General features: G+C 45.4%; 3 protein-coding genes across 3 annotated transcripts; all 3 read left to right on the top strand.

Annotated features, from left to right (window-relative positions):
- The first annotated feature begins 3,000 nt into the window (after window positions 1-3,000).
- Window positions 3,001-4,061, top strand: LOC125527268 (germin-like protein 8-11). The gene is made up of 2 exons (XM_048691804.1): window positions 3,001-3,186; window positions 3,315-4,061. Exons 1-2 carry the CDS (start codon window positions 3,003-3,005, stop codon window positions 3,881-3,883), a joined length of 753 nt encoding a protein of 250 aa, XP_048547761.1. The 5' UTR covers window positions 3,001-3,002; the 3' UTR covers window positions 3,884-4,061.
- A 9,606-nt stretch (window positions 4,062-13,667) lies between these two features.
- LOC125527265 (germin-like protein 8-5) lies at window positions 13,668-14,756 on the top strand. The gene is made up of 2 exons (XM_048691801.1): window positions 13,668-13,870; window positions 14,011-14,756. The coding sequence occupies exons 1-2, from the start codon at window positions 13,750-13,752 to the stop codon at window positions 14,577-14,579; spliced, it is 690 nt and encodes a 229-aa protein (XP_048547758.1). The 5' UTR covers window positions 13,668-13,749; the 3' UTR covers window positions 14,580-14,756.
- A 3,057-nt stretch (window positions 14,757-17,813) lies between these two features.
- Window positions 17,814-18,872, top strand: LOC125527267 (germin-like protein 8-5). The gene is made up of 2 exons (XM_048691803.1): window positions 17,814-17,995; window positions 18,130-18,872. The coding sequence occupies exons 1-2, from the start codon at window positions 17,875-17,877 to the stop codon at window positions 18,696-18,698; spliced, it is 690 nt and encodes a 229-aa protein (XP_048547760.1). The 5' UTR covers window positions 17,814-17,874; the 3' UTR covers window positions 18,699-18,872.
- The last annotated feature ends 3,164 nt before the right edge of the window (window positions 18,873-22,036 follow it).

A 22,036-nucleotide genomic window follows, 5' to 3' on the forward strand; every position in this document is an offset into this window, starting at 1 on the left:
GTGACTTCATCTATGTCGGCATCAAGCTAGAAAATGATTGATTGCCTTACATGACTTGGCTTCTCAACTGCTCTTTGACTGGTTTCGTCCGCACCGGTTCCGACTATGACCAAGTATATGATATCGAATTAAACTAGTGCCAGATGTTTCTTCTCTTAAAAATATTTTCCTTAATAGTGATGGGTGGTGAATTTTCCTGAAATTGACCCTGCATGCATTGTGGCGACTCGGGTGAGATGGAGAAACATTCATAATTACTACTCAGCCGTGCACATCACCATAGAATAGCTTTATATGGCTGTATACTCTGCATTACTTCTTTGAAGGGAAAACGTGTCTTAAATGGGCGTATATGCAGTAGTTTAATTAGCAGCAAGAGACCAGTTCAATTGGTTGGTTGGTTTCACTTGACTAAGTCTACAATTGCTAACGATTTCAGGCGCTGCTCGCTGCAGCTATATAAACTCATACATCCCTGCCGCGATCCCGACGTATTCGACCCGATCCACGTGCGCTCGCACACGCGCTCACCGCATCGGATCGTCGCCACGGCTTATTGAACCCAACACACCCCCCTAAGCCGTGGCCTAGAGGAGGCCGTTGTCCTCGACGTCGGTGTCCGCCAGTAGCGCCCGCTCCGCCGCCGGCGCCTTCTGCAGCTCTGGGAAATCGTGCTTGAAGTCGCCGCGCTCACCGCACTTGTAGCAGCGACCACGCCTGTTGCCGCCATGCAGAACTGCTCAATCCCGGCGACGACAGGGAAGAGAAGGCCCGGCACCGTTTCCATGAGCTTCTTCACCAGCTCGGTGTCGCTCAGCGTCTCGCCCAGGCTCGCGAGCCTCGCCGTCATCCCTGCCAGCCTCCCGGCGTAGACGTCCAGGGACTCGCCGTCCTCCATCTTTAGCCGATCCAGCTCGCCGTGCAGCGTCGCCCTCCTCGCCGTGCGCACCCGTTCAGCGCCGACGAAACGCAGTTTGAGGGAGTCCCATACCTCCTTTGCAGTGAGTTTCGCCGCCACCTGCAGCAGGACATCTTCCGGCAGCCCCGCCAAGATCATCGCCCTCGCCGTCTTGCACTTCTTGCCGTTGACCACCACGTCGTTCGTCGGCGCCACCGCCTCCCACAGCGTCTAGGCATCAAGGATCGCCTGCGCCTTGATCGCCCACATGGTGTAGTTCTCCGACGAGAGCATCAGCATGTTCATGGACACCGATCTGCCCGCGCCGCCGCCGCCGTGTGGAACCAGCGCCATGGACTCCGGTGAGCTGCTCAACCTGAAGCTCTGATGCCAATTGTTGGCGCCAAACCCTAAACCCTAGCTCTACCTCTCCCTCTCCCTCTCTCGGAGCTCTCTCTCTCTCTCTCTCTCTTTGTGGCACGAACCAACGAAGAAAGGAGGAAGATGAAGGAGAAAACACAGGGCACATGTGGTTTGCCGGCGCATGAACGCCCCAGCCGCACATACGGCTTGTTCATTACCTCGAGCTCGAACTCAACCTGCCAACGAGCTACAGGGAGGATCCGGGGTCTTATACCCGCGAGCACTGACATGCCAGGCCTCGCCTCGCACCCACTCGCTCCCCCACTCCCCCACGCCCCGTGCGCTCTGGTCGCGCCCGCGCATCGCGTCCGAACGCGATCGCCGCGGCCACCCCCCGCGCCTGATGCGGTCTACCCCTCCCTTTTGCTTGCTAACAGAACCGCGCGGCCCCGCACACACACGCGCTGGCTCACGCACTCACAAACGCACACCTACCCATGCAACCCCGCCGCGATCCCGATGTGTTCGACCCGGTCCACGCATGCTCGCACACGCGCTCACCGCGTCGATCATCGCCACGGCTTATTGAACCCAACAACACACACCTCCAAGAAATTAATCTTTTTACAACTTGGCCACCTGGCCTAGTCTTTTTAATGTATGTACTCCCTCCGTAAAAAAATATAAGAGTATTTACATCACTACTTTAGAGATCTAAAAGCTCTTATATTTCTTTACAGAGGGAGTACTATTTACAATAGCAAAAGAAGCAGGTGAGGTCTGGTGCCATTAACTTTGTCAGCAAGGCTAACCAGATTGTTAGATTTATACACTGAACTGGTCATGTATGATAAAACTCTTTGCAAGAAGATGTTAACTAGTCTTGCTAAGATCATATGGAATCTTCCTGCTCTCCATCGTCATGGCATTTGTATCAGCTCTCCTTTTGGTTGGGCACTTCGTCCACTAATGTGGTCGCTTCTTCCTGCAAGTACTCAACCACTTCGAGAGACATCTGACCAAGTAAATATCCCACTGACATGATGATAACGTATAGGGGCTGCTACAAATCTGCTAACAACTCTGTCGCCCTCTGTTACTGGATTTCATGAAAAAACTATTGGCAAATATATAATTTCATAGTTTGAAAAGGTCGATTGCACGCATGATTCTGTATCAACTACTGAAAAGAACAGGGGTAGTAGTCACTCTATATGTCTTTAGAAATCATGCGCCCATGAATCAAGCCTACGCGTGAGTACGTGACTTCATCTATGTCGGCATCAAGCTAGAAAATGATTGATTGCCTTACATGACTTGGCTTCTCAACTGCTCTTTGACTGGTTTCGTCCGCACCGGTTCCGACTATGACCAAGTATATGATATCGAATTAAACTAGTGCCAGATGTTTCTTCTCTTAAAAATATTTTCCTTAATAGTGATGGGTGGTGAATTTTCCTGAAATTGACCCTGCATGCATTGTGGCGACTCGGGTGAGATGGAGAAACATTCATAATTACTACTCAGCCGTGCACATCACCATAGAATAGCTTTATATGGCTGTATACTCTGCATTACTTCTTTGAAGGGAAAACGTGTCTTAAATGGGCGTATATGCAGTAGTTTAATTAGCAGCAAGAGACCAGTTCAATTGGTTGGTTGGTTTCACTTGACTAAGTCTACAATTGCTAACGATTTCAGGCGCTGCTCGCTGCAGCTATATAAACTCATGCATCCCTGCATGTTCAAACCATCACTCACGCCACAATCACAAACAGAAACACAGGAGAGAGAAAAAGATCAGATGGCATCCTCCTCTTCCTTCCTTCTCCTCGCTGTTCTTCTTGCCTTGGTCTCATGGCAGGCCACTGCCTCCGATCCTAGCCCCCTCCAGGACTTTTGTGTCGCTGACATGAATTCACCAGGTACTATCCGGTTTCTCATCATGTTCTCACCAAATAAATATGTTGAAATGAATTTCTGGAAATTATATGCAAGTCGAAACAACTTTGTAAGACCTAAGCTTACATTATAAATCTCTTCTATGCACCAGTACGTGTCAATGGGTTTGTTTGCAAGAACCCAATGGAGGTTAACGTTGATGACTTCTTCAAGGCAGCCGCCCTCGACAAGCCTAGGGTGACCAACAAGGTTGGATCCAACGTCACTTTGATCAACGTCATGCAGATTGCTGGACTCAACACCCTCGGCATCTCAATTGCGCGCATTGACTATGCTCCCTTGGGTCAGAACCCACCACATACGCACCCTCGCGCCACTGAGATCCTCACGGTGCTCGAGGGGACATTGTATGTTGGCTTTGTTACATCCAACCAGCCCGCCCCAAACAGAAACAAGTTCCTCTCGAAGGTGCTCAACAAAGGTGATGTGTTCGTCTTCCCCGTGGGGCTCATCCACTTCCAATTCAACCCCAACCCCCACAAGCCTGCCGTTGCAATTGCCGCGCTCAGCAGCCAGAACCCAGGGGCTATCACAATTGCCAATGCGGTGTTTGGGTCAGACCCACAAATATCCGATGATGTTCTTGCCAAGGCGTTTCAGGTGGAAAAGAATACAGTAGACTGGCTTCAGGCCCAGTTCTGGGAGAACAACCACAACTAAGTGAAACGGTTGGCTTATTACACGGAGGACCAGTGCGCAAATTAAGGACATGTTTGAGTTTGTAGATATGCATCCTAATCTATAAAATAAATGGAGCATATGTCATCCCATTGTTGTGTCTGTAATGAGTGAATGTATTTCTACCTTCTGAATAATTGACAATATCATTTTTAGCACACTGATATGATCTCATATGCTTTTTTGGTTCTAATGTTTCGTATTTCTCAATAAAAAATAAATATTTTAGGCTCTTTTTCCCTTGTTCCGAAACAAGAGATGACTAGGTCAAAAAAAGGAAACAATACACGATTATATGGTAATCCAGTATATGTTTGATGCTAGGGTTGAACACCTAGGATTATGTTGCAATACGTGCGAAGTATGCGATGGTTGAAGCCCGATTGTGCTCAGGATTTAAATGTGAAAGTTGAATGTGCAAAAGTAGCCTCCTAGAGTCATTGTTCTGCTCTCTTGCTTTCTGGTGTATGCTATAAGAAATTTGCGGTTCCTGCTTGTAATATTTTTAGCTTCCTTTTGGTTCAAAAATCTTGTAAGTTCAATTGACGGTTGCTTTAATGAAATTTTGATGAGGTGGATCGTTTTATCAAAAAACTTATGAGCATTATTTTTGTTTTTCTGAAGTTGAGATAAAAATATGATTTTTACTAAGTTTTAGAAACTGGGCACACCGGAGACCAGATTCCAAAAATTTGCTCCAACATACATATAGAAAACACGCGTAAATGTACAAAAGAATAGATTATTACCTAACACCCCCAAAATGAATATTATTTAAGTTATTTCTTTGTAACAAGCATCTCATAGAAGCATTTTATCACAAAACGGACTTCGGCCGCTTGGCTGAACGATATATGGTGTTGAGGAAATCATCATACAGGATGATCAAAGAGAGCATGACAAACCAAGACAAACACACTAACAAGCACCAGAAGTGCCCAATTAGACGCCTCTAGCATGCCGCGAGAGGAAGCACAGGAGAGGCGGGACCACCTGAAGACTCAACCAGGACCGATGATGACATTTAACCAGATGCCACCTTGAAGAAAACGCTGGACTCTGTCACGTCGACACCACCCAACTGCTATTAGAGAGGACCGTCTGCCCAAACCAAGGAGCTTTGACCCTACCAGCGAGCAGAGATGACGAAAGGAGGTCATTGCTGCATGTACAAGATAGGTGCAAGCAATACGGTGGATCTCCGTACCATTCTGAACACGCCACCGCGACTGAAAGACTACACTCACCGATGACGAACCCAAGAGGGTCATGACGCACTGCGCCGCCACCATCGCGTCGGCTGTGGGAGAACAATGACGACGATCCAAAGATGGACGTGACTACCAAGACATCACCTCCACCAGCGTCGAGGTGCCGAACTTTCGCCTGAACCATCCCGCACCCTCGTCATACGTCCAGCCTGTACCTTCACCTGTGCGGCGGGCGTGTGCGTGCGTATATATACCTTCACCTGTACTGCTGCGGATTCAATTCGTGTTGAAGGAAAGTGCCGTATGTGCGGCGGGCGTTCGTGCGCAGGAAATCACCGTGTCACTGTCTCCCTGTTCTCCTTCTTGTGCGGCGGGCATTCGTGTGCCTGAATCACCGCGAGAGGGCAGCAAGAGAGTGCGAGAGCTACGTGAGAGAGAGAGAGAGAGGGAGAGAGAGAGCGCTAGGGCTTGAACCCATCAATTGGCATCAGAGCTACCAAGTTCGGGGCCGTGGCGCGCGGTGGCATCCGTGGCGGACATGGAGGTCTCGGCTGCGGCGCAATGGAGAGCGCGTGGTGACGGCGACGCACGACAAGCACTGCGGTCACGAACGCGAGGAGGTCGCTGAGGACCTGCATGGTGGCACAGAGGCCGCTGCAGCTCGGCGCGACGAGCGTGGAGGCACAGTGGCCCCTGGCACGGAGACGCGGTGCGGCGGCGCACGGGACTGCGGGTTGCTGCAGTGGCAGCGAGCGGCGGCTCGTACCGGAGGTGCGCGGTGGCATCGGGCGGACGAGACGATGACTACATTACCACAGAATTGTGCGATGTTTTACAAAATGTTGTTTTTCCAAAATCACTGCCCGTGCGAAGGCACAGGGTTGATGACTAGTGTATGGAAACTCAAACAAACACTTCCAAGTAATTAATCAGTTTATGAGTTCTGTTTACTCCAAAAAAGAAGCAGGTGTGGTCTGATTCTTAGATTTATATTTACAATGAACTGGTCATGATTGAATCGTAGCAAGGTGGAAACTAACTACTCTTACTAAGATCATATGAAAAGTTCCTGCTCAGCTCCATCTTCATAGCTTGTTCCCCCTTTTCAAAAAAATAAAAAAGCTCCATCTTCATAGCTCTCCTTTTGGTTAGCTAGGAACGTCCACTAAGCATTAAGATCCTTGCTTTCTTCCTATAATTACTCAACAACTGCGAGAGAAATTTGACCAGGTAAATATCTGGTTGATGGGGTTATCCTCCTCTTTCTAAAAAGAAAACTGATTGACGTGATGCTAGCAGGGGCAGCTGCAAAATAGCAGGTGTATTATGTGGATTCATGCATGGATCAACGCGCCTTGATTTCTTCCGCTTGTTGCCACAGTCCGCTACCTACTGTGTCATCTTATGCTGCTGGATTTCATGACAAATAATCTATTGGCAAATCTACAATTTCATAGACTTTTTCTTTTCTTTTGAAAAGGGACAATTTCATTGTTTGAAATGCTCGATCGCACACATCATATAGCAATTTCTGGAGGAACATGTGTAGTAGTCACTCCACGTCTTTAGAAGCCCACGCATGAGTTGGTGACTTTCTGTCATCCTACAGCTAGAAAACAATTGGCTTACATGACTTGGCTTTATTAATAAACACTACCAGAATCGCGACTAAGTCTGTGAGCCAACTTATATTCCTGTCAGCCCCACGTAAGCTCACAGGAAAGTACCGTTTTACTGTAGGTCGGGCTGTAGCCGACAGGTTTTTGCACTATATTCCTGTAGGCTTTGAGTAAACGCACAGGAAGAATATATCCCTGTGGGTCGAGGCCCACAGAAATAGCTTTCGGCCCTTCGCGCCCTCGGGCTCTCACTTCGCGCCACCGGATTTCATTGCTCGCGCATTTTTAGCCGAGGCCCATCCATTTTTTCTATTTTCCTGTGTGTTTGGGCTCACAGAATTAGGCCCAGTACAAAATGAGAGGGCTAACAGAACCCTCTCGATCCCTAGTTCAGTCTCCAGAACCCTCGATCCCCAATTCAGTCTCCTGCCACTCCACCGCCGCCGCCACCATCGCCCTGTCCAACGCCACCATCGTCCGGTCCACTGCCGCCGCCACCATCGTCCGGTCCACCGCCGCAGCCGCCGCCACACCATCCTCCAGTCCACCGCCGCTGCTGCCTCCCCTTCCCGCGGAAGGCCGTTCTTCCGCCCGCATCTGCCTCACCACCGGCGTAGCGCCGGTCTCCACCTCGCCACCCGCCGGAGCACCAGCACCCGCCTCCCCACCGAGCTCCCGTACTAGTCCCCCCATTCGACTTTACACATCTTCACCTCTGGCTGTCCGTACTCCTCTGCTCGCTGCATCACAAGCCCTCTGTCTTCATATCTCTGGTAATATATCACCTCCTTTTCCTGGATCTAAGATTTGCTTGCTCTATTTCTTGTGTAGCGTTTAAGCTTAGTTGAAACTATTTTAGGCACGTCTGATTAGTATACGGTTGATTTGAACAGATTAGTTTTTGTTGTTCTTAGATGTATGTTGTAGCGTCTGTAGCAACCTCACTGAACAGCTAACATGTTGTAGCTTCTGTACATGACCATATAAGTGTTTATTTTTTCTAGGTTGTAGCTTCTATGACATCTACCTGCTATCTATTTTATTCTAGTAAAGTGAATTTAACACGTATAATTTTCCAGAAACATCGGCAAACAGCTAGGGGAGTTGGCTAGCCACCCTTTTCGACGCCGTAATTTCCCAGCTTGAACAAGTATATTGGTAAGTTATAGCTTTGAGCTCTTAAATTTATGTCTGAAACAATTGTCTTTTTGTGAATTGTTATTTGTGCTGCTGCCCTTTAGTATGCTATTATTTTTCTCAAATATCCCCATTTCTGTGAATTTTATTTCAGTATGAATTCTTGGTTAAATAATGGAGAACCGTGATTGGATGTATAGTGGATGGGTGTTTGGTCAAGTCCCTTCTAATATATGGCTTGAAGAAACTGCACGATTTATAGACCGGGCCTTCTCTTCCGTAGCTGAAGGTGGTAAAATTAAGTGTCCATGCGCCAAATGTCGGAATTATTTTCCGCAAGAAAGGCACATTGTAGAGAAACACTTGTATAAACATGGGTATAAGCCAAATTACAAAACCTGGACAGAACATGGTGAGAGTTTTGTAGCTGCTGCTGATGGATCTGTCCCTTTAGTACATCATCAAGAGGGCTGTAATGAAACTGATCGAATGGACAATATGTTGGTTGACTTAGGTGGTAGCCATCCTCCACCGGTTACTGAGGAGCCAACCTCCTCTGCCAAGGCTTTTTATAGGATGGTCAGTAGTGCCGATGAATTGGTACATGAGAATACAAAACACACACGTCTTTCTGCTGTAGCTCGCTTGCTGGCTATGAAATCACAATACAACATGTCCATTGCACATTTTGATGATACCTTAAAAATAGTCCATGAACTTTTGCCTCCTGAATCTAATTTGTCCGAAGACTTCTACCAATCCAAGAAACTCTTAGAAGGTCTTGGTATGCCATATGTTAAAATAGATGTGTGCAAAAATAATTGCATGTTGTATTACAAAGATAACAAACATAAAGAGAAGTGTGACTTTTGTGGCACATCTCGTTACGAGGAAGGCCAAAAGAAAATCCCACGTAAAGTTTTGCGGTACCTCCCTCTAAAAGATAGATTGCAAAGGTTGTATGCCAATGAGGAGACCGCAAAGCTTATGCGTTCTCACACTCCTTCCGGGTCTGATAAGATGGTCCACCCACGTGATGGCGAGGCTTGGCAAGATTTTGATAAGGATTTTCCAGAATTCTCATGTGATCCGAGAAGTGTGCGACTTGTCATAGCTACAGATGGTTTTACACCATATAGTTTGGTTGCTGCTCCATACACGTGTTGGCCAGTGTTTGTAGCTCCGTTAAACCTCCCCCCTGATTTTCTCTTAAAGCCAGAGTTTATATTTCTTAGTCTTGTGATACCTGGTCCAGAACATCCTGGAAAGAATTTGGGCATTCTAATGCAACCATTAGCAGATGAGCTTATGGAACTGTGGCTGGGGGTTAATACATGGGATGCCTCTGTGAAGAGAAACTTTTTAATGAAAGCAGCTTTTCTATGGTCAGTCCATGATTTCCCTGCTTTTGGTATGTTTGCTGGGTGGAGCACTCATGGGAAGCTAGCTTGCCCAGAATGCTTGAGTGATTCAAAATCATTTACACTTCCGCATGGGCGTAAGGCTTGCTGGTTTGATTGCCATAGGCGCTTTCTACCTCCTGACCATGAGTTCAGAACCCAAGCCAATTCGTTTAGAAAGGATACAATAGTGCTTGAGGGGCCACCAAGGCGTTTGACAGGGGAGGAAGTGCGAGCTCACATGGTTGCAAATGTATATGACACAGATAACTATAATAAATCGCACAACTGGACCCACATAAGCTGCTTTTGGGATCTTCCATACTTTGATAAACTGAAGCTTAGGCACAACATCGATGTGATGCACAATGAGAAAAATGTAGCAGAAGCTATATGGAACACATGCTTTGACATTCCTAATAAAACTAAAGATAATGTGAAGGCAAGAAAAGATCTAGAAGAAATATGCCATCGCCCTAAGCAGCATTTGCATTTGAAGGACAATGGGAAGTGGTTCAAGCCAAGGGCACCGTTTGTCATTGAGAAAGATGATAGGTTAACCATTCTTAAATGGTTTAAAGAGCTGAAATTTACCGATGGATATGCAGCGGGTTTTAAAAGAGGAGTTAGCTTCCAGCAAAGGAAGATTTTTGGGCTTAAAAGTCATGATTACCATATCTTCATGGAACGGCTGCTACCAGTTGCATTTCGTGGCTTCATTCCAGAGTGGTACGATTACTATCATGATTCGACTCTAGATTTTCAGCAGCGGACAGCCGCAGATCGTGTGAAGGAAGAGTTTTGGGTAAGTACAATTTTTTTGGAGCAATTGCAATTATTATTATACATATCTTTGTATTGCTGTAAAAGTCTGATCTGTAAATTTCTGAACATGTAGAACTTGTTTGAGCTGCATGTGGATGACGAGGAAGATGACAGTGCCCGAATCCAAATTGAGCAAGAGGCTAACCGGATTATTGACACATATGCAAGGAAAAAGGTGAAAGACATGTTGTACCAACTTCGTGTGGATGCTGTGAAGCTTTACTATGAGAATCAAGGAGAGAAGCTTGATGACTCGATGGCTTGTGCAAGAGAACTCGAATATGAGCAATACCTCCAGAGTAGGATACCATGGTGCAAGGAAGTTGCATGGCCTGGACTATGTCGTTATTGGACATCAAAGGAATACAAGACCAACATGGGGAGGGGACGAGAAGCTCGCTTGAAATCTGAGGATATTGCTCAAAACCGATGGGGCTATTAAGAAAGCAGATATTAAATCAGCAGCTAGAAAAAGAAATGCTAGTGCATCAATTTCGCTCACATTCGAGAGAAGGAACAACTCAGGCGTGTTAATGAAGAAAATGCAGAACTCAGGCGTGCTAAGGAGATGCTACAGCAGAAAGTAGATATGCATGGGCAGCTCATAACTGTATGTACAAATTCATGCCCACATTCTAAAGCAATGGATCTTAACTTCTCAAGTATCAACTCTAGTAACATTTCTTCTTTGTTTGCAGGCACTTTTCAAGGAGATAGGAAAAGAGTTGCCGGCTCATATACTACATATACTAAGCCATGGAGCTGTTTCGCAACCAGAAGTAAGTGTATGAGAAACTTGAAGTTGTATATATCATATGGATGAATGTGTGATGTCCACTACTCAACTTAGTTTTGTGCGTTCCTTCTGACATGTCTACGTTGATGTGGCTGCAATATCAACACTGTGTTGCATATGAGATTGTTTTTCATGTTCTGTATTAATTTGTTTGGATGTTTGCATCTGTGAGCTTGTCTATTCTCACAAGATTCTTTAGCTGTTGTGCCCAATTTCCGTATAAATAATGCTTGTCATGCTTAAGGTCCATCTGATTGGAACTTGAAAGTAGCCTAGACAAAATCAGTTCTTGGTGCCAAGCATTAATCAATAAATGGATATTATTTGGTTCATTTGGTTATGTTGTCTCCACTTGTTATCCAACAAAGTATTGTATTTTTATTGTTCTAAATCAGATTAAATAACAATTAGGTTACTTCTTGATTCAGGGGACAAATAACTCATCTCAAGCCGGCTCGCAAGCGGTTGATGGCAACAATGATGTCATGGAGTCAAGCGAGGAGGATGAAGCCGCTGGGAATGTCGGCGATCAGACCGTTGACGCAGCCAACCATGGCGGAAACTGATTGCTCAATCAACATGATAACATCAGAGTATATGTGGTCGTAATATGCTCTTTTGTGGACTTGTGTATCTGGTATGGCTTAGGAATGAGAACTAAGATCTGGTGGTAGTTGCAAGCCGGCGTATTTTGCTAGTATTGTTGTAGTTGGCAGATCCTTTTGTGGATGGTACCTTTGTAGCCTTGTAGTGTATGTATGGAACTGATGTTGATACATCTGGTGGTAGTTGCAAGCCGGTGTATTTTGCTAGTATTATTGTAGTTAGCAGATCCTTTTGTGGATGGTACCTTTGTAGCCTTGTAGTGTAATTATATATGTATGGAACTGATGATGCTATATGAAGTTTGATGTTGTCATATAAATATATTCTCATATGGTTTCTGTGAAATAATGCAACATTTGTAGAACCTGGGTTAAGCACATTGCTTTTGTGGTAGGAATATGAAATAAAAAATCAACATCATGATGTAACCGTGACGGCCAACGGCTCACAGGAATGAGCGCGTGCTGCAGCAACCTAGTATAATTTTCCTGTCGGTTGAACCTACAGGTATAAGTCCTTCCTGACCTGACAGGTGGACGACAGGAATATGTATTTTCCGGGAAGCATAAATCTGACGCAACATTTCTTTCCTGTGCGCCAACCGTCAGGGATAACCGACAGCATTAATATTCCTGTGGGCCGTCCGTCAGGCATACTCATTCATTCCTGGCAGGCTATGGCTGTGGGTTGTTCCTGTCGGTTGGCCGACAGGAATTATATTCCTGACGGCCATATTTCTTTTCCTGACGGCTACTAGCCCACACGCTTAGTCACGTTTCTGGTAGTGAAATGTCTGTCTGCATCGTAGTGATGTAGAGACAGGGGTTTATCCTCCTTTAAAAAAACATGACTTGGCTTTTCTCAGCTGCTCTTTGACTGACCTCGTGCTCAGCAGTTCTTACAATGACCAAGTATATCATAATTCTCATTTTCCCTGGTTGTCGTCGGCTTGGTCCTTTGCGCATCTCGGAAGACTCACACTCCACATAGCTAAGCCCCTAGTTTCAAACAGGTCGAATAGTCTTAGTTTTTCTCTTTAGATCTTAAATTCTTAAGGACGTAGAACATTTAGAGACCCATTTAGAGATCTAGAACATTTAGAGATCAATTTATTTTCCATGCATAATTCCTATTTTATGCAATTGTGTATAATGCAAACGTTTCTTGAGTTTAAATTCCTAAGGATCCAGAACATTTAGTGATCAATTTATTTTCCATGCATAATTGCTATTTTACTGCAGTGCAAGGTCACTCAAATGACACACTTTTGTCTGTGCAGAGAAATAACCTACCTGCTGTCTGGCAGTACCTCGAGACGTTTGCTATACTTATTTACTTAAAATTTCTAACACTGGTAGTGAGAGCTCCTGTATGTCAATGCTTTTTGACCTGTGTGAGTGTGTGACCAGTACACTACACAATTCTGTAGATGTCAGTAGAATCTTTTTGTCTGTAACTGCTGACCATTCTGATATTACTTGCTGGCTGAAGATCATCTTGTCGATATTTTCATGATAACTGGATGCGACAAAAAATGCACATTTAGTGAGATGTCTTTCCGTTTAGATCTGTATATTTATACATCTCCTCTTTGCAGGCACTAACTTCATATGTTTCTATAGCAGCAAACGTGATCCTTCATTTAATAAGAAGATGTTAACTACTCTGGCTCTCCATCGTCCATTAATGTCGTTGCTTCTTCCTGAAAGTAATCAACCACTTGGAGAGAAATTTGACCAGGCAAGTGTATATCTGGTTGACGTGATCATGACAGGGGCTGTTACATATAGTAGTGGTATTAGGTGCGTTAATGCATGGATCCACGTGCCACGATTTCTTCCTTGTTTGACACAATCAAAATTATTACTCACAGTAATTATTACTAACAGGTGCATCAGATGGAGTACCTTTCAAAAAAAAATTCAGATGGAGTACCTTAATTTGCTTCTTTGTTTATTAAAGAGAAAAAAGTGTTGCTTTGGCATCTCAAAAGGGAACTTTGATTATAGTATATCAAAGATTTGAATATGGCTGACCATGTCCGAAAAGTTCATGCAGAATAATCTAGTGGGCAGCCAAAGACAATTTCTATCCGTTGATTGGTTCCACTTGACTATGTCCGTTGCTCACGAGTTTGCACTGCTCGCCACGCCTATATAAACACATACATCCCTGCATATTGGAAGCATCACTCACCCAACAAATACAACAGGAATACACAAGAGAAAAGAAGACCCAAAGGAGCTGAAATCAAATGGCATCCTCCCCTTCGTTCCTTCTCCTCGCTGCTCTTCTTGCCTTGGTCTCATGGCAGGCCGTTGCATCCGATCCTGGCCCGCTCCAGGACTTTTGTGTCGCCGACATGCATTCACCAGGTACTACTTAACTTCCTGCTTTCCCGTCCTGCTACCACCAAATACATATGTTGAAATAAATTTCTGAAAATTATATGCATGTTAAAACGGCTTTCTAGTAATACCTAAGCTTACCCTCTACATCTCTTCTATGCACCCAGTGCGTGTCAATGGATTTGTTTGCAAGAACCCGATGGAGGTCAATGCTGATGACTTCTTCAAGGCAGCCGCCCTCGACAAGCCTAGGGTGACCAACAAGGTTGGCTCCAACGTCACCTTGATCAATGTCATGCAGATTGCCGGACTCAACACCCTCGGCATCTCAATCGCGCGCATCGACTATGCTCCCTTGGGCCAGAACCCACCACACACGCACCCCCGCGCCACTGAGATCCTCACAGTGCTCGAGGGGACACTATACGTTGGCTTTGTCACATCCAACCTGCCCGCCCCAGCCAGAAACAAGTTCTTCTCGAAGGTGCTCAACAAAGGTGATGTGTTTGTCTTCCCCGTGGGGCTCATCCACTTCCAATTCAACCCCAACCCCCATCAGCCCGCCGTTGCAATTGCCGCGCTCAGCAGCCAGAACCCAGGGGCTATCACAATTGCCAATGCAGTGTTTGGGTCAGACCCACCAATATCCGATGATGTTCTTGCCAAGGCGTTTCAGGTGGAAAAGAATACAATAGACTGGCTCCAGGCTCAGTTCTGGGAGAACAACCACAACTAAGTGAAAGGTTGGCTGATTACACAGAAGATCAGTGCGCAAATTAAGGACATGTTTGAGTTTCTAGATATGTATCCTAATCTATAAAATAAATGGAGCATATGCCATTCCATTCCGTGTCTGTAATGAGTGAATGTACTTCTACCTTCAGAATAATTGACAATATCGTTGTTTATCACACGGATATGATCTCATATTTTTTTTTGGTTCTAATGTGTCGTATTTCTCATAAATATTTTGGGTTCTTTTCCCCTTGTTCCGAAATAATAGATGGTTACGTAAAAAAGAAAGAATACATGATTATCTGGTAATCCAGTATATGTTTGATCCTAGGGTTGAACACCTAGGATTATCTTATAATACATGAGAAGTATGCGATGGTTGGAGCCCGATTGTTCTCAGGATTTAAATGTGAAAGTTGAATGTGCAAAGGTTGCAGCCTGGAATCGTTGTTCTGCTCTCTCGCTTTCTGGTGCATGCAATAAGAAATTTACGGTTCCCGCATGTAATATTTTAGCTTCCTTTTGGTTCAAACTCTTGTAAGTTCGATTGACAGTTGCTTTAATTGAAATTTGATGAGGTGTCCCGTTTTATCAAAATACTTATGTGTATTATTTTTCTTTTTCTTAAGTTGAGAACTAAAAATATGATCTTTACTAAGTGTTAGAAACTGGGCACACCGGAGACCAGGTTCCAAAAATTAGGTCCAGCATACATACAAAAAACATGCATAAATACACAAAAGAAACGATTATTACCTAAACCGCCCAAAAATGAATATTATATGAGTTGTTTCTTTGTAACAAGCCTGTCATAGAAGAATTTTATCACAAAACGGACTTCGGCCGCTTGGCTGAACAATACATGGTGTTGAGCAAATCATCATACAAGATGATTAAAGAAAGCATGGCAAACCAAGCCAAACACGCTGAGAGGAAGCACAAGAGAGGGTGGACCACCTGAAGACTCAAGCAGGACCGACGACGACATTCAACCACACACCACCTGGAAGAAACATTGGACTTTCTCGCGCCGAGACCACCTAACTTCTCTTAGCAAGACGATGTTAACTACTCTTACTAAGATCACGTGAATTGTTTCTGCTCTCTACCATCATTGTTTATGCGTGCGTGTCTTCGTCCTCATTGACACAATCCTTTAACTACTGCGTCAACCTGCAACCTTAATTTTTTTATATCACTAGGTGACTCATATTGCCTAGTTTCTCTGTTTATTTTTCCTGGAGGATGGTAAGATATTCCATTATATCTCCAACCGTGCTTTCTAATCATATGTATGTTAAGCTGCTAACACATATCTATAAACGTATAAGTACGTGTATGTCCTTTTTATCCCATGCCATATCTTGTGCACAGTTTTGTTCATGACAAATCCGGTGACAAATATATAGTTCGATTATGTTAGTGGCCACAGCTTGAAAAAATTGGTTGCACGCATTCTGAAGCAACTTAAAAGAAGGGAGAGTGGATAAATCTAAGCAGATGACATTGTCTAGGTAGAAAACGATTGCTTTGCATCACTTGTCTTTTCTCAACTCCTCCTTGACCTTGTGCGCACCAGTTCTCACCATGACCAAGTATGTGATATCTAATAAACTATGGTGATGGGTCGTGACTTTTCGTGGAACCAACCCTCCATGCATTGTGCCGACTTGGGTGAGATGGATAAATAATCGTAATTACTACTCAGACATACACCAGATGATGCAATAGCGCTTAGGCATATTAAAAGGAAACTTGAGAAGTTTGTGCAAAACTTTAATCAAAAGCCAATAGATGATTATATGTTAATGTGCTCAGAGGTTGCAATGTTCAAGTTGAATGTGCAAAAGTTGCTTCCAGGAGTCGTTCTTGTGGTCTGTCTTTCTGGTGCATCTAAGAAGTAGTCTACGCTTCCTTTGCTATGAAACTTGTTGTTGTGGTTGTCATTAGTTCTATTTTTCCTCATTGTTCTGTTTTAGCTTCCTTTGGGTTCAAAGTCTTGTAAGTTTGATTGATCATTCTCCAGAAAAACTATTGTAGATATCTGAGTCCCAAAAAAACAATTAATATTTGAGTTGTTTCTTTGTAATAAGCTTGTGATAGAAGCAATTAAATCATCTGGAAACTTTTTTTTCTATACTAAATCTGCCAACAGACACCTCCAATAAATTAATCTGTTTATGAGTGGCCGCTTGGCCTAGTCTAGTCATTCGATGCACTATTTACTCTAGCAAAAGAAGCAGGTGAGGTCTGGTGCCATGAAGCTAGTCAGGAAGGCTAGGTTTATACACTGAACTGGTCATGCATGATAAAACTCTTCGCTAGAAGATGTTAACTAGTCTTGCTTAGATCGTATGGAAACTTCCTGCTCTCCATCGTCATGGCATTTGTATCATCTCTCCTTTTGGTTTGGTACTTCGTCCATTAATGTCGTTGCTTCTTCCTGTAAGTACTCAACCACTTCGAGAGACATCTGACCAAGTAAATATCGGATTGACATGATGATAACAAACAGGGGCTGCTACGAATCCGTTTACTACTCTCTCATCTTATGTTGCTGGAATTTCATGACAAATCTATTGGCAAATATATAATTTCGTAGTTCCAAAAGCTAGATAGCACACATAATACTATATCAACTTGTGGAGCGGACAGGAGTAGTAGTCACTCTATATGTATCAGGCTCACGTAAGAGTAGGTAACTTTGTCTATGTCGGCATCAAGCTAGAAAATAATTGTTTGCCTTGTATAACTTGGCTTTTCTCAACTGCTCTCTTTGACTGATTTCGCGGGAACCAGTTCAGACTATGACCAGGTATATGATAGTATGATAGAAACACAGGATATTTAGATATATAATTAAACTTGTGGAATTCATTTGTTTCTCTTGCCGGATATTTCTTGTTTATAAATATTTTCCTTCATTAATAATGGCGACGGGTGGTGAATTTCCCTGGAATTAGCCCTGCATGCATTGTTGAGACTCGGGTTAAATGGAGAAACAATCATCGTTACTACTCAGTCGTACATCACATAGAGTTCCTTTATCTATCTGTATACGCTGCATTGCTTCATTTGAAGGGAAAACATTTATGCAAAATAGTTTAATCAGCAGCCCGAGACCATTTCAATCTGTTGGTCGGTTCCACCTGACTATGTCTATTGCTCCCGAGTTCGCACACGCCTCACTGCGCCTATATAAACACATACAACCCCTGCATGCTCAAAGCATCACTCAGGCAACAAACACAAAGAGGAACACAAGAGAAAAGAAGAGCCCAAGAAACTAAACTCAAATGGCATCATCCTCTTCCATCCTTCTCTTTGCTGCTCTTCTTGCACTGGTCTCATGGCAGGCCACTGCCTCTGATCCTAGCCCACTCCAGGACTTTTGCGTCGCCGACCTGCATTCACCAGGTACTACGCACTTCATGGTTTCCTGTGATGTTATCACTAGATACGTATGTTGCAATCAGATTCTGAAAATTATATCCAAGAAAACGACTTTGTAAGATCTAACCTTAAATGTTACATCTCCTCTCTGCACCCAGTGCGTGTCAATGGGTTTGTTTGCAAGAACCCGATGGAAGTTAACGCAGACGACTTCTTCAAGGCAGCCAACCTCGACAAGCCTAGGGTGACCAACAAGGTTGGATCCAACGTCACTTTGATCAACGTCATGCAGATTGCTGGACTCAACACCCTCGGCATCTCAATTGCGCGCATCGACTATGCTCCCTTGGGTCAGAACCCACCACATACGCACCCTCGCGCCACTGAGATCCTCACGGTGCTCGAGGGGACACTATATGTTGGCTTTGTCACATCCAACCAGCCCGCCCCCAACAGAAACAAGTTCCTTTCCAAGATGCTCAACAAAGGTGATGTGTTTGTCTTCCCCGTGGGGCTCATCCACTTCCAATTCAACCCCAACCCCCACCAGCCCGCTATTGCAATTGCCGCGCTCAGCAGCCAGAACCCTGGGGCTATCACAATTGCCAATGCAGTGTTTGGGTCGGACCCACCAATATCATATGATGTTCTTGCCAAGGCATTTCAGGTGGAAAAGAATACAATAGACTATCTCCAGGCTCAATTTTGGGAGAACAACCACAACTAAGTCAGACATTTGTTGATTACACAGAGGATTAGTGCATAAATCAAGGATTTGATTGAATATCTCGAGCATCCTTATATCTATAAAATAAATGGAGAATATGTCATGCCGCTGTGTGTCTGTAAGCCATGAATGTATTTCAATGTTATGAATAATCAACAATATCTTTTTTCATCACTCTGATATGATGCCGTATGCTATTTTGGTTATTATGTGTCATATTTCCCATAACGAACGAAAATTCAGGGTTCTTTCCCCCCTTCTCCGATACAATAGACGATTATCTAGTAATTTAATGTAAGTTTGCTGGTTTGGTTGAACACGTTGGGAAATTCCTCATATATAGTGCTTGTGTGCAATACATCTGCGGCACTATAATGTCTGCCATCGGTTATGACGAAAAAGGGGTTCCCCGCTTTATATTATATAAAGCAACCATCACCGCATTACAACCGTGTAGACCGATATAAACACACGCCACCACCGCACACAACACACACGCAAGACAAGATACAAAGGTGTCATGCACTAACACACCACCCCACCGACTACCAAACTAACCACACATATGCGAAAAAGACCGTTTGGAGCCGATGGAGACCTCCACCATGAACCACAATGAAGAGGTGTGACCGACAACGATGAAGCCAGGACTCCAAAATGGTGTCTCCCAGAAGGGTACGACCACTGATAGCCGCCACCGCCCGATCATGTAGATCAACTTTTCATCCGGAGCATGACGAAAGGAGCCAGAACGCCGCGACGAAGCCTACAGGAAAGGATACGATGTCAATAGATGCTGCCACCATCGGCCAGTACACGGATTGGGCAAGTGATGCACCCAGCGTTCACACCTCCGCCGCACCCTAGCTCCGCTAAACACCCGCAACCAAGCCACCCACGTGGCCATGGCTGCCCGCTCGCACCTGAGACGCACACTCCGCCTACGAATGTCGCGCCTCCTGCCGCCAGGGCTGCCGCCCTGCATTCAAACCCCTCCAAGACCAGCCAAAGTTTTCGGCTTTGGTACAAAAGGCAGCCCCCAACCTACGGGGCCGAAGCATATGTCCCGCCTAGAACACCGCTGGAGCTATGGCAGCGCGCACAGGCATGGAAAGGGGGGCGAAGGGGAGAGGACGTACGCATCCACGACCAGCACACCCTTGCACCGCCATCCCTCTCACAAACCTCCCCACCGAGCACCCCATGTGCTGCCCCACCTCGGCGGACGGCATAGCTCAACGCGCGAGACCACCAACGACACCCGACCACCGGCGAGGACAACCCCGTGAAACGCCGGCATCGACCAAAACTGCTCACCGGGAATCCCACCTTCGAGCTCGCTGTTGTCCGCCGTCGGAGCAACCGAAGCTAACCAGCCCGCCCTTTGTTCTACTGCTGCTACGCCTCCACCACCACCAGCAGAGGCCACGACGGGGGCAGCTGCCCGTAACCCATGTCGTCCGGATCTAGATCTAGAAGCCTAGATCACCGTCGTCACAAGCGCCCAGGCGCGCCCATCCACCAAGCTGCCAGGCAACTGGGCAGCAGGGTGCTGGAGCACAGCGTCCACCCACTATATTACCGTGGCACACGGCCCCCGCCATGTTCTGGCTCAGGTCACCGGCCCTCACCAGCCCCGCATGGGCAAGAAGAGCCAGAGGCCCCACCGCTGGCGGAGATGGTTGGGCTTTGCCTGACCGCACCATCAAGCGGCGGTGAGGGCCAGTGGGATTGAGGGTCCCCCTGGTCACCTCGTGGGAGGAGGGAGGAGGATTTCTCTTCCTAGTCATGTCTGCCATTGGTTATGACGCGTGGACAACCTAATTGACTAGAAGATGGACAAGGGGCCCACAAGCCCGGGGGTGCAGCCTAACCCCTGGTCCACCACCCAGGCTTGTGGGGCCCCTGCAGCTCCGTATGACATAATTCTTGTCCTATAAATTCCCAATATTCCTGACACCCTCAGAGAGACAAACAAGAGAATTTTATCGCCGCTGCAAGTCTCTGTTCCGAACCGATACCATCTGGAGCCCTGTTTTGGAGCTCTATCGGAGGGGGAAACCGTTGGGGTGGCCATCTGCATAAACCTTGCTGCCTCCATGTTGATGTCTGAGTAGTTACTTCAGGATCTACGGTTCCATAGTAGCAGCTGGATGACTTCTTCTCTCTCTCTATCTCTCTTGGATCTTCAATACAATGATCTCCTCTAAGATCAATCCGATGTAATTCTTATGGTGTATTTGTTGTGATCCGATGATTTGTGGATTTATGACCAGATTGTTCATTGAATAGAATTGGAGTTTCTTTGTTGTATGATTAAGTAACTATGTGTACTTTTTGAGTTATTTGTCTTCCCTGGCCGAGATAGATGGGTAATTCTTCAGAGGGAGTGGTGCATAGTAGTAGGTTCAACCTCACGGTGATCTTGCCCAGTGACAAAAAGGGGGCAAAGGCACATGATGTGTTGTTGCTACTAAGGATAAAACAACGGGGATTGATCTTATTGCTACGTTTCTTTCTGTTGAGCTACATAAGGTCATCTTGCTTATTGCGTTACTCTATTTCTTGCCAACTTAACACTGTGACATGCATGCTGGATAGCGGTCTTGGGGTGGGGTAATAGTAGTAGATGCAGATGGATTATGGTCTAATTGTCATGCACATGATGCCTATACAAGATTATGCCATGAATGATATTTATTTGTCAATTGCCTAACAATAATTTGTTTACTATGCCATTACCTGCTTTTGAGAGAGAAGTCACTAGTGAACCTATGGCACCCGGGTCCATTCTCTATTATTATTTGTGTTGCTCTATTGCTCTCTTTACTATTTTGCCATTTGACATATCATTGTCTATCACTATTTGCTTTTAACTTTGTAACTAGCAAGACGAGGGGATTAACAACCCCCTTGCCAAGTTGGGGGCAAGCATTTATTTTGTTTGTGTGCAGGTGCTGCTTATCTTGCTAGCTTGTGGACTCCTACTGGTTCGATAAACCTTGGTTCTTAACTGAGGAAAATACTTTTTACTGTTGTGCTACATCACCCTTCCTATTATGGGATTAGCAGGGAACTGGTGTTGCATGAACTCATCTGTAAAGCATCGAGGGTGTGTAGCTCCTCAGACACTTGCAGTCGTGTGGCGTACGTCCGACATCGTTGTTGTGCAGTCGCAAGTGTAGTCGCGCACATCGCCATTCTTTGCTAGCTATGCAAAATATCCTGTCTGTCTAGCAGGTGGGCATTGCCGAGACTTGTAGATTGGTCGATGTGGGGTTTCGGAGCTTAAGGGCCACTTCCCCTTGGGTTTGTATCTCGTGGTGGTCCGTGGTGGA

The sequence above is a fragment of the Triticum urartu genome, unplaced genomic scaffold, assembly GCF_003073215.2.
Source record: "Triticum urartu cultivar G1812 unplaced genomic scaffold, Tu2.1 TuUngrouped_contig_3404, whole genome shotgun sequence".
NCBI lineage: Eukaryota > Viridiplantae > Streptophyta > Magnoliopsida > Poales > Poaceae > Triticum > Triticum urartu.